We start from the raw sequence: 12425 nt of genomic DNA on the forward strand, positions 1-12425 counted from the left end.
GAGGCGCAGTCGACGTTTCAGGCCGAGACCCTTCGTCAGGACTAACTGAAGGAAGAGTGAGTAAGGGACTGACTCTCACAGCTATCTGGACTATTCCTCTTCTCACCCTGTCTCTTGCAAAAACGCCATCCCCTTCTCGCAATTCCTCCGTCTCCGCCGCATCTGCTCTCAGGATGAGGCTTTTCATTCTAGGACGAGGGAGATGTCTTCATTTTTTAAAGAAAGGGGCTTCCCTTCCTCCACTATCAACTCTGCTCTTAAACGCATCTCTCCCATTTCACGTACATCTGCTCTCACTCCATCCTCCCACCACCCCACTAGGAATAGGGTTCCCCTGGTCCTCACCTACCACCCCACCAGCCTCCGGGTCCAACATATTATTCTCCGTAACTTCCGCCACCTCCAACGGGATCCCACCACTAAGCACATCTTTCCCTCCCCCCCTCTCTCTGCATTCCGCAGGGATCGCTCCCTACACAACTCCCTTGTCCATTCATCCCCCCCATCCCTCCCCACTGATCTCCCTCCTGGCACTTATCCGTGTAAGCGGAACAAGTGCTACACATGCCCTTACACTTCCTCCCTTACCACCATTCAGGGCCCCAAACAGTCCTTCCAGGTGAGGCATCACTTCACCTGTGAGTCGACTGGGGTGATATACTGCGTCCGGTGCTCCCGATGTGGCCTTTTATATATTGGTGAGACCCGACGCAGACTGGGAGACCGCTTTGCTGAACATCTACGCTCTGTCCGCCAGAGAAAGCAGGATCTCCCAGTGGCCACACATTTTAATTCCACATCCCATTCCCATTCTGACATGTCTATCCACGGCCTCCTCTACTGTAAAGATGAAGCCACACTCAGGTTGGAGGAACAACACCTTATATTCCGTATGGGTAGCCTCCAACCTGATGGCATGAACATTGACTTCTCTAACTTCCGCTAGGCCCCACCTCCCCCTCGTACCCCATCTGTTACTCTTTTTTATGCACACATTCTTTCTCTCACTCTCCTTTTTCTCCGTCTGTCCCTCTGAATATACCTCTTGCCCATCCTCTGGGTCACCCCCCCCGTCTTTCTTCCCGGACCTCCTGTCCCATGATCCTCTCGTATCCCCTTCTGCCTATCACCTGTCCAGCTCTCGGCTCTATCCCTCCCCCTCCTGTCTTCTCCTATTATTTTGCATCTCCCCCTCCCCCTCCAGCTTTCAAATCCCTTACTCACTCTTCCTTCAGTTAGTCCTGACGAAGGGTCTCGGCCTGAAACGTCGACTGCGCCTCTTCCTATAGATGCTGCCTGGCCTGCTGCGTTCACCAGCAACTTTGATGTGTGTTGCTTGAATTTCCAGCATCTGCAGAATTCCTGTTGTTTGCGGACCAAATTACCCTTTGGTTTTGTTAATTCTAGGGACTACTACCTCATTTTACAAAAACTCTTCTTGTAATTTAGCACAGAGTTTAGTAATAATTCTGGTATCTCCTTCCAGGGCCAGAATAAGGATATGTACACAGCAAACAACAGCCTATTCAAGATTTCTGGTACCTTTTGTGCAAAGATGTTAGGTGAGTAATTGAAGAAACAACAAAGGAAATTGATCTCATCATGCTGCTCCGTTGAAAGATTCGTACAATTACTTTCTTCTCTTCTGCTCTTTTCCAAGAACCATGCAACAAACTAACACATTGTACATTTATTGCAGTTTGTTTTGGAAGTAACTTTTGGATCTGCCTCCTCCAGTCTGCTCACTAGCTCTCACTCTGCAAAGATTCTCCCCTGATATCATTCTGGGAAATTGCAGACTGGTGATTCACTCCTTATCAATAGAGTTATTGATATTGTTGGTGAGATGATCTCAACACACATTTCATTACTCAATGTGTGTATTCTGCTCCTGACCTTCTGTTTGGAACCAGTTTCTGTTTATTTGCTCCATCATAACTGATCTTTATTAAATTGTCCACTTACTCTTTTAGCTGTAAAGAGAATAATTATAGACCACCCCATTCTTTCTAATTGATGCCCCTCATCCTTGATTTACTCGTGTGGATTATCATCAATTTCCATTTGTCCTTTGTGTCCTTTACGTGTAATGTCCAAATCGCAGTGCTCTCTCTTAGAATGATGACCTCAGTGCATCCATCAATGAATTTTGTTCAGCAGATAATTAGTGTTAAACAGTACCTGGCAAGAATCGACTTCCCCGGTTAAGATGCCAGCACACAGCATTATAGGAGTGATGAGCCGTCCATAGGCTTTCTTGCATGTTTCCTCACTGATGATATCTACATTTCCTTGTTGTAGGATATCAGGCAATTGGCCTGGAGAAAAGAAATTAAAACTTTCCCTAAATTCGTATTTCTGCATTCTTCCAAAAAAACATTTTGTCTTAATAAAAGAAAGATTTAACAAACTGACACTTCAGAGCTTGGGCTTCCTAGTCTAAAGGCTACAGGAGAAGGAAGGAAAGAAATTGTATGTATAGAGCGCTTTACATAGCCTTAGGTTGTCCCTTTTGGCTACATGTTTTTTTATTGCTGCTGTAGATATGATGGGCCAGATGGCTTGCTTCTGTGCCTTAAATTTCTATTGTAGAAAATATAATAGTCAATTTGCATAAAGTGGTGTCAGAAGGTAGGTGACTGTCACAGATTCTATATTTCTTTTAGTGATGCTCTTTAAAAAAGGGAAGAAAAGATAAGAGTAATGCACACAAAGTGCTGGAGGATCTCAGCAGATCAGGCAGCATCAATGGAAATGAACAGTCAATATGGGGAGGAAGCGAACGAAGACTGCTAGAAGGTGATAGCTGAAGCCAGGTGGGTTGGAAAAGTTCCAGCCTTTTATCTTTGCAATCTACCTGGCTTCAGCTGTCACCTTCTAGCTGTCTTATTCCCCCCAGCCCCATCTTTTTATTCTGGCATCTTCTCCCTTCCTTAACAGTCCTGAAGAAGGGTCTCGGCCTGAAACATCAGCTGTTTATTCCTTTCTGTAGATGCTGCCTGACCTGCTGAGTTCCTCCAACATTTTGTGCATGTTACTTTGAAGTTCCAGCATCTGCAGACTTCCTCTTGCTTAGAAAAAAAGATTTACCTTTGAGGTAGAGTGTGCTAGCTGTTGGAATTCTGAACAGGAAATGCAAACATTTCAGAGAGCAGAAATCAGAGGCAGAATCATAAATGCGTGGGCCTAAATTGTCAGTGTTATTATTACAGAAAATCAGACTAAATAGGATTACCTTGAAGTTGAATTTCATATTCTATAGATTCATCTGTACTTGAACATTATTTAGTGTGCCCAGAAGGCATTCCAACAACATGACTTGTTTCAGCTTAGATGTTACTACACACAGAGGAGGTGATAAGCCACAATAACATTGTCAACTGATGCAGGCTATTGACTTTATAATCAACTACTAGGTTAGGCAACACACATGAAAATTGCTGGTGAACACAGCAGGCCAGGCAGCATCTCTAGGAAGAGATACAGTCGACGTTTCAGGCTGAGACTCAGTCCTGACGAAGGATCTTGGCCTGAAACATTGACTGTACCTCTTCCTAGAGATGCTGCCTGGCCTGCCGCCTTCACCAGCAATTTTCATGAGTGTTGCTTGAAATTCCAGCATCTGCAGATTTCCTCGTGTTTACTATGGTTAGGGTTAGGATTTACCTTTGAAAGCAAGAGCTCCCCAACCTGTGACGGTGCAATGTTGACCATCAGGAAAGATTTTGCTACTCGATGGAAGGCAAATTGGTTGGATGAATTTGGAAAAATGGAGCGGGTTGAGAAGTTCCAGAACAGCAACGTCATAGTTGTTGGCGTTGCTGGCCCCGTAACTGGGATGGATGATGATTCTTTTGATGTCTCGGCGTGTACCTTGTCTGAGTTCAACTGATCCCATGTAAGCTTGCCATTGTGATGGTTTGCTTAGTGGCCTTAAAGACGAAAGACAATAAAATGTCAATCACATTGCAACAGACATAATACAGCACTGGAGATGCATGGAACTGAAAGACTTTGAAGTGCATATCCACAAGATCCTGTGCACTCGCTTCTGCTCCCACATCCTCCATCTAAGTCTTATCTTTCCAATCCACCTGGCTTCAGCTGTCACCTCTAGCTATCTTATTCCCCCCGGCCCCATCTTTTTATTCTGGCATCTTATCCCTTCCTTAACAGTCCCGAAGAAGGGTCTCAGCCTGAAACATCAGCTGTTTATTCTTTTCTATAGATGCTGCCTGACCTGTTGAGTTCCTCCAACATTTTGTGCACCGGAGCGTGCGCAGGTCTCTGGTGAAATGATATCGTATTTGTAAGTAGGATGCCGTGCACAATTCTGATTTGATGGAGACAGATGTGAAAGCACAGAGGAACAGCTGGAGAAATTTCTGAAATGCTGAGAAGTTCGCTGCCACTGCTACTGTGCGACCGAGAATCTCCGGAGGGAAGGCCCCAAAATCCCCGGCTTTGCCTGCTGCTGGTGACCGAGGCTGGGGTCGAAGCGTTCAGCAGAGGTGGTGCTTGGTACTTGGTGTCGGAGGGCTGGTTGGAGCTCGAAGTTTTCAGACGACTCAGAGTTGGACTGTGGTTGGGCATGGCAGGGAGAGTTTTCTTCCTTCTCCCATCTGCGTGAGATGTGGGACATTTGAGAGACTTTGAACTTCTTTACTGTGACCATAAGACCATAAGACAAAGGAGCAGAAGTCGGCCATTCGGCCCATTGAGTATGCTGTGCCATTTTATCATGAGCTGATCCATTCTCCCATTTAGTCCCACTCCCCCACCTTCTCACCATAACCTTTGATGCCCTGGCTACTTAGATACCTATCAATCTCTGCCTTAAATACACCTAATGACTTGGCCTCCACTGCTGCCCGTGGCAACAAATTCCATAGATTCACCACCCTCTGGCTAAAAAAATTTCCTGACGAAGGGTCTCGGCCTGAAACGTCGACTGCGCCTCTTCCTATAGATGCTGCCTGGCCTGCTGCGTTCACCAGCAACTTTGATCTGTGTTGCTTGAATTTCCAGCATCTGCAGAATTCCTGTTGTTCTTCGCATTTCTGTTCTGAATGGGCGCCCTTCAATCCTTAAGTCATGCACTCTCATACTAGGCTCCCCCATCATGGGAAACAACTTTGCCACATCCATTCTGTCCATGCCTTTCAACATTCAAAATGTTTCTATAAGGTCTCCCCTCATTCTTCTAAACTCCGAGGAATACAGTCCAAGAGCGGACAAATGTTCCTCATATGTTAACTGTGCCCATGGCCTGTTCCTCATCAAGTTATGGTATTGTTGCACTGTTTTAACTATATGTTATAATTATGTGGTTTTTGTTAGTTTTTCAGTCTTGGTCTGTCCTGTGATTCTGTGATATCACACCGGAGGAATATTGTATCAGTTCTTAATGCATGCATTACTAAATGACAATAAAAGAGGACTGCGTGTCCTCATGATCTAATAATCTAATCTAAGTGTGCTAAACAGAAATGTGCACAGTAGGTGCATTTGGACAAGTGTTTTGTATAGCTGCAACTTGACATCTCAATTTTGTACTCAAAAGCCACAAACTATGGAGGCATATAGAGCAAATTCTCTTCAATTACCCTATCTACCTGAGAGGACACGAAGTTAACCATGAACTTGCATCTTAAGGTCCCTCTATGCCTCATAGCCCCTGTGGTCCTTGCCATTTACACTACATGTCCTACCAGAATTTGACTTTACAAAGTGAATAAACTCACACTTGCCTGGATTAAATTCCACTGGCCACTACTCTGACCAACTTTCCAGTTGATCTTTTGTCTACATCCTTAGACAACCAATTTTCATATCGTCTGCAAACTTATTAATCAGAACACCGACATTCTCATCCAACACATATGTGCGTGCGTGTGTGTGTGTGTTTGTGTGTGTGTGTGTGTGTGTAAACAACATGGATCTCAGCATCAAGCCCTGCGGTCTGTAGGGTTCCATTAACCCTGGCACTTCACAGTGATGTGTGCTTAGCCCACTGCTCTATTCTCTCTACACCCATGACTGTGTGGCTGGGCATAGCTCAAATGCCATCTGTAAGTTAGCTGATGATACAGCCATTGTTGGCAGAATTTCAGATGGTGACGAAAGGGTGTACAGGAGTAAGATATACCAGCATGAGTGCAAGGTTGTTGTTCATTCAATATCACTGAGACCAAAGAGCTGATTGTGGACTTCAGAAAGGGTAAACTGAGGAAACACAAACCAATCCTCATACAGGGATCAGAAGTGGAGAGAGTGAGCAGTTTCACATTTCTAGGTATCAGTATCTCTGAGGATCTAACCTGGACCCGACATATTGATGCAGTTATAAAGAAGGCAAGACAGCGGCTATACTTCTTTAGGAGTTTGAAGAGATTTGGTTTGTCAACTGAAACATTCAAACTTCTACAAATGAACCAATAGAGCATTCTGACTGGCTGCATCACCGTCTGGTATGGGGCAGGGGAAGGGGCTACTGCACAAGATCGAACTAAGTTGCATGAACTTGTCAGCTCCATCCTGGGTCCTAGCCCCTGTAGTATCCAAGTCATCTTCAAAGAGCGGTGTCTTTGGAAGATGGTGTCCATCATTAAAGACCCCCACCACCCAGGACATGCTCTCTTCTCAATGTACCCTCGGGAAGGAGGTACAGAAGCCTGAAGGCACGCACAGTGATTCAGGAACAGCTTCTTCCCCTCCGCCATCTGATTCCTAAATGGACATTCAACCTGTGAACATTACTTCACTACTTTTTAATTTTTTTTCACTACTTATTTATAACTTAATTATTTAATTGACATGTATATATTTACTGTAATTCCGTGTTTTTCTCTTTATTTGTTTATCATGTATTTCATTGTACTGCTGCTGTAAAGTTAACAAATTTCACATGTGAGACTCCGCCTCCTCTCACCAGACGAACTTGGACCCAGTTTGTCTCACACCTTGTATCGCTCGTGCCTCGACCTTTCAGACTAGCTTGGCATGCAGATTCTTGTCAAAGGTCTTACTCAAGTCCACATAACTTGGAACTGAGTCAGAAAGAGATGTGATGCATGGAAATACAGAGTTATGGAGCATGGAATCATGGCCATCAACCCATTTCATTCACGCTGACCAAGCATTCTTTCTGAGCCCGTCCCACTTGCCATGTTGGGGTCCACTTGTGGTCAATATTCCTCTGATCCTTCCCTATCAACATACCTGTAACAAGTGTCTTGTGAAAGTTAAACATGATCATATTCCCGTGGTGGGGAAGTCAGTAGCCAAGGAATAAGAGCTCTGACAGAAGATCTTGTGGAGTGTTGAGAAGACAACTACATGATGGACTAAACGTGTGAGATGGGATGGGGTGTGTGTGAGGGCACTCAGCCTGAAATGTGATAGGGCCAGTAATAGGTGAGAACTTGAAAAGCCCAAATGAGCAGGGATATCAGCACAATGGTCTGATTAGCCTCCTTTTATTCATTAATTCTGAGGGTTCTGTTAATCTGTATGTTCAAACTTTATCACATTTTACAAAGCTATATCACTGAATTTAGGTTTACTGACAGACAGCCAGACAGAGTCCAGCTTGACTTTGTGATTCAAGGTGCACTTATTATCAACGAATGTATAAATTATCCAACCTTGAGACTTGTTTGCTTAACAGGCAGTCGCAAAACGAGGAACCCAAAAGAACCCAATTAACAAAAAAACAAGATCAGTCCCCAGTGCCCAGAGCAAAAGAAATCAGGCAAACAGTAGAAGCAAGTAGCAACAACAGCATTCCGATCCAAACCGAGTGAAATCCAGATCCCCGGAGCAGCTTGGAGAGGCACAATGCCTTGGTATTCAGTTCATCACCGCAAAGTTCACAGACTCACAGCCTCAGCATTGCGGAGAGAGGAGACCCCTATCTATCTGGGCCAGTGTTTAAGTTGTCTGAACCTCACACTAGGAACCAAGCCCCGCCGTGGCGAATCACTCCGGGCCTAGATTTCGATGTTGGACAAGCTGTTCTCAACGTCTCCAAATCAGCTCAGTGCTTTGAGCGATCCAACCTTACCCGACTCTTGACACCCTGCCTTTCCAGTCTATCTGGGCCGGTTTTTAGATTGCACAAACAGCGTAGTGTACCTCGAATTAGGACCTGGGTCTCGCCGCGGTGTATCACTCTGAGTCTAGAACACATCACTTAGCGATTTGCTTCAGGTCTGGATTTAGACCATAAGACCATAAGACAAAGGAGCAGAAGTAGGCCATTCGGCCCATCGAGTCTGCTCCGCCATTTTATCATGAGCTGATCCATTTTATCCTATTTAGTCCCACTGCCCCGCCTTCTCACCATAACCTTTGATGCCCTGGCTACTCAGAAACCTATCAATCTCTGCCTTAAAGACACCCAATGACTTGGCCTCCACTGCTGCCCGTGGCAACAAATTCCATAGATTCACCACCATCTGACTAAAAAAATTTTTTGGCATTTCTGTTCTGAAAGGGCGCCCTTCAATCCTGAAGTCATGCTCTCTCGTACTAGACTCTCCCATCATGGGAAACAACTTTGCCACATCCACTCTGTCCATGCCTTTTAACATTCGAAATGTTTCTATGAGGTCTCCCCTCATTCTTCTAAACTCCAAGGAATACAGTCCAAGAGCGGACAAACTTTCCTCATATGTTAACCCTCTCATTGCCGGAATCATTCTAGTGAATCTTCTCTGTACCCTCTCCAACGTCAGCACATCCTTTCTTGAATAAGGAGACCAAAACTGCCCACAGTACTCCAAGTGAGGTCTCACCAGCGCCTTATAGAGCCTCAACATCACATCCCTGCTCCTATACTCTATTCCTCTAGAAATGAATGCCAACATTGCATTCGCCTTCTTCACTACCGACTCAACCTGGAGGTTAACTTTAAGGGAATCCTGTACGAGGACTCCCAAGTCCCGTTGCATCTCAGAACTTTGAATTCTTTCCCTATTTAAATAATAGTCTGCCCGTTTATTTTTTCTGTCAAACTGCATAACCATACACTTTCCAACATTGTACTTCATTTGCCACTTCTCTGCCCATTCTTCCAATCTATCCAAGTCTCTCTGCAGACTCTCCGTTTCCTCAGCACTACCGGCCCCTCCACCTATCTTCGTATCGTCAGCAAACTTAGCCACAAAGCCCTCTATTCCATAATCCAAATCGTTGATGTACAATGTAAAAAGAAGCGGCCCCAACACTGATCCCTGTGGAACACCACTGGTAACCGGCAGCCAACCAGAATAGGATCCCTTTATTCCCACTCTCTGTTTCCTGCCAATCAGCCAACGCTCTATCCGCATATGTAACTTTCCTGTAATTCCATGGGCTCTTATCTTGTTAAGTAGCTTCATGTGTAGCACCTTGTCAAAGGCCTTCTGAAAATCCAAATATACAACATCCACTGCATCTCCCTTGTCTAGCCTACTGGTAATTTCCTCAAAAAATTGTAATAGGTTTGTCAGGCAGGATTTTCCTTTAAGGAATCCATGCTGAGTTCTGCCTATCTTGTCATATGCCTCCAGGTACTCTGTAACCTCATCCTTGACAATCGACTCCAACAACTTCCCAACCACCGACGTCAAGCTAACAGGTCTATAATTTCCTTTTTGCTTCCTTGCCCCCTTCTTAAATAGCGGAGTGACATTTGCAATCTTCCAGTCCTCCGGAACCATGCCAGAATCTATCGACTTTTGAAAGATCATCGCTAATGCCTCTGCAATCTCCACAGCTACTTCCTTCAGAACACGAGGGTGCATTCCATCTGGTCCAGGAGATTTATCGACCTTTAGCCTATTCAGCTTCCTGAGTACTTTCTCTATCGTAATTGTGACTGCGCACACTTCTCTTCCCTGCCACCCTTGAGTGTCCGGTATCCTGCTGTCTTCCTCAGTGAAGACTGATGCAAAATACTTGTTCAGTTCCTCTGCCATCTCCTCATCTCCCATTACAATTTCTCCAGTATCTTTTTCTATCAGTCCTATATCTACTCTCACCTGTCTTTTACTCTTTATATACTTGAAAAAGCTTTTAGTAACCTCTTCGATATTATTTGCTAGTTTCCTTTCATAGTTAATCTTTTCTCTCTTAATGACCTTCTTGGTTTCCTTTTGTAAGGTTTTAAAGACTTCCGAATCCTCTATCTTCCCACTAATTTTTGCTTCCTTGTATGCCCTCTCCTTAGCTTTAACTTTGACTTTGACTTCTCTTGTCAACCGCGGTTGCATCTTTTTTCCACTCGAAAATTTCTTCTTTTTTGGAATATACCTGTCTTGCACCTTCCTCATTTCTCGCATAAACTCCAGCCACTGCTGCTCTGCCATCTTTCCCGCCAGTGTCTCTATCCAGTCAACTTTGGCCAGTTCTTCTCTCATGTCACTGTAATTTCCTTTACTCCACTGAAACACTGACACATCAGATTTCGGCTTCTCTTTTTCTAATTTCACAGTGAACTCAATCATGTTATGATCACTGCCTCCTAAGGGTTCCTTCACCTCAATCTCTCCAATCACCTCCGGTTCATTACACAATACCCAATCCAGTACAGCCGATCCCCTAGTGGGCTCAACAACAAGCTGTTCTAAAAAGCCATCTCGCAGACATTCTACAAATTCTCTCTCTTGAGATCCAGTGCCGACCTGATTTTTCCAATCTACTCGCATGTTAAAATCCCCCACAATTATCATAACACTGCTGAAGAAGCCATTCTTGACCTCACCAAACTAGCTCAACATTTAAAGCGATCCACCCTTGCACCTGGGTAAGTTGGATGGCTATCGGAACTCCCCTGTCCCATCTTCTCCCCTCTAAATCATCCATTCCAACCAGCATGGCTCCAACTCCAATTGTGTCGATTTTGCAGCACACCAGCTTTTCTCTCACCCGCCTCTTCATTGTTGTGGTGATAGTTTATCACAATTTACTTCAAAAAAGTGCTATTAATGATGTTTTGAGTTGAATCCCTATGCTTTCAAACCACAAGCAAGCTGTCGCATGTTTTTGGTAGTGCCATCTTAAACCCTTAGTTAATGTTAGGGGTCCATGCATAAGAATGGTTTGGAGCCCCTGCTCTAAAGCTTTCCTATCCACGTACCTGTCCAAGTAGCTTTTAAATGTTGTTAATGTTCCTGCCTCAACCACTTCCTCTGGCAGTTCCTTCCATACACCCACCACTCTCTGTTTGAAGAAGTCGCTCCTCAGATCCCTCTTAAATCTTTCCCCTCTCACCTTAAACCTACACTCTCTAATTTTTGATTCCCCAGCTCTGGTAAAAAGTTCAAGTTCAAGTTCATTTTAATTATCATTCAACCATACATGAGTACCCATGAATACAGCCAAAGTGCAAAACACAGTACCACATTTACACATGGCACAAGGCACATATAGCAAATAACAGTCAACAACAGTCACACAAAGAAAAATGTCATATAGTCCAAGTCCCTGAGTCCATGGATACTGTTGGCAAGAACAAGTTCGCCACAGTCTGTAGACAAAAAGACCGAGTGCATTCACTCTATCTATGCCCCTCTTGATTTTAGATACAGTACCTCTCTAATGTTGCTATTCGGTCTGCTAACCTGCCCAACCTTTCCCTAGTTCCACAAATCCTGGCAACACTCTCATATACCTTCTTTGCACTTTTTCCAGCACAATGATGTCTTCCTGAAAGAGGATGAGTAAGACTACACAATACTCCAGGTATGTCTCACCAACATCTTATGATACAAATGGTAAGTGATTTCAATATTATCATAATGATGTCAATACAGAGGCAGAGTTCACCAAAAGGCAAATGGGCTTTATTTCATTTAAAGTTATAGAGTTAAATGGGTAACTGCAGCAAGTTTTAAATCATGCACAATATTTCTCAATTTATGCCTTCCAATAAACTGTTCCCTTTTCAAGTATACGTTCAGTTCCCTTTCAGAATTTCTGATATTGCCATGGAAAGTTGTCTGTTGCACGTCACAGACTACTGGAGTGATGCTGTTCATTTCAGACAAGGCAGAAAATATTCACAGCAAAATGGGTTCAGATTATGGTCAGCCAGTTACAAATGTAATTGTGTAGGTGCAAACATGAGCAAGTGCAATCAAGTATAGAAATCCCTTAACTTATTGACGGGATTGAAATGCTGAATATCTCGGTCTGACAGCATAAATCTTAGTCTTGCTAAGATTCCCGTGCTGGACAACTGCCTCTTGGATCCTGAGCTTCTGTAATTTATCAGCTCATTGACTTGGGGGATTGTGAGGCTGCAGATAACAGGGAAAACTCATTATCTTGTTTAAAATAATAGTTTACTTTAATTTTTTGGGGTATATTTGCCAATTTTTCAAAATTATTCCTTACATTTTTGGTAGTTTTTTTTAAGTTCCTATATATTGGAGACTTCC

General features: G+C 43.9%; 1 protein-coding gene across 5 annotated transcripts in view; it reads right to left on the minus strand.

Moving 5' to 3' along the window:
* LOC134357629 (transmembrane protease serine 9-like) overlaps positions 1–12425 on the minus strand; it is a 133314-nt gene that overhangs the window by 8742 nt on the left and 112147 nt on the right. For all 5 annotated transcript variants that reach the window (XM_063069254.1, XM_063069255.1, XM_063069253.1 and 2 more), the window contains 2 exons: positions 3667–3932; positions 2182–2318 (listed from right to left, as the gene is read on the minus strand). In XM_063069254.1, the coding sequence (XP_062925324.1) occupies positions 2182–2318; positions 3667–3932 (403 nt within the window). The remainder of the gene's footprint in view (positions 1–2181; positions 2319–3666; positions 3933–12425) is intronic.

The sequence above is a fragment of the Mobula hypostoma genome, chromosome 16, assembly GCF_963921235.1.
Source record: "Mobula hypostoma chromosome 16, sMobHyp1.1, whole genome shotgun sequence".
Classification (NCBI taxonomy): Eukaryota; Metazoa; Chordata; class Chondrichthyes; order Myliobatiformes; family Myliobatidae; genus Mobula; species Mobula hypostoma.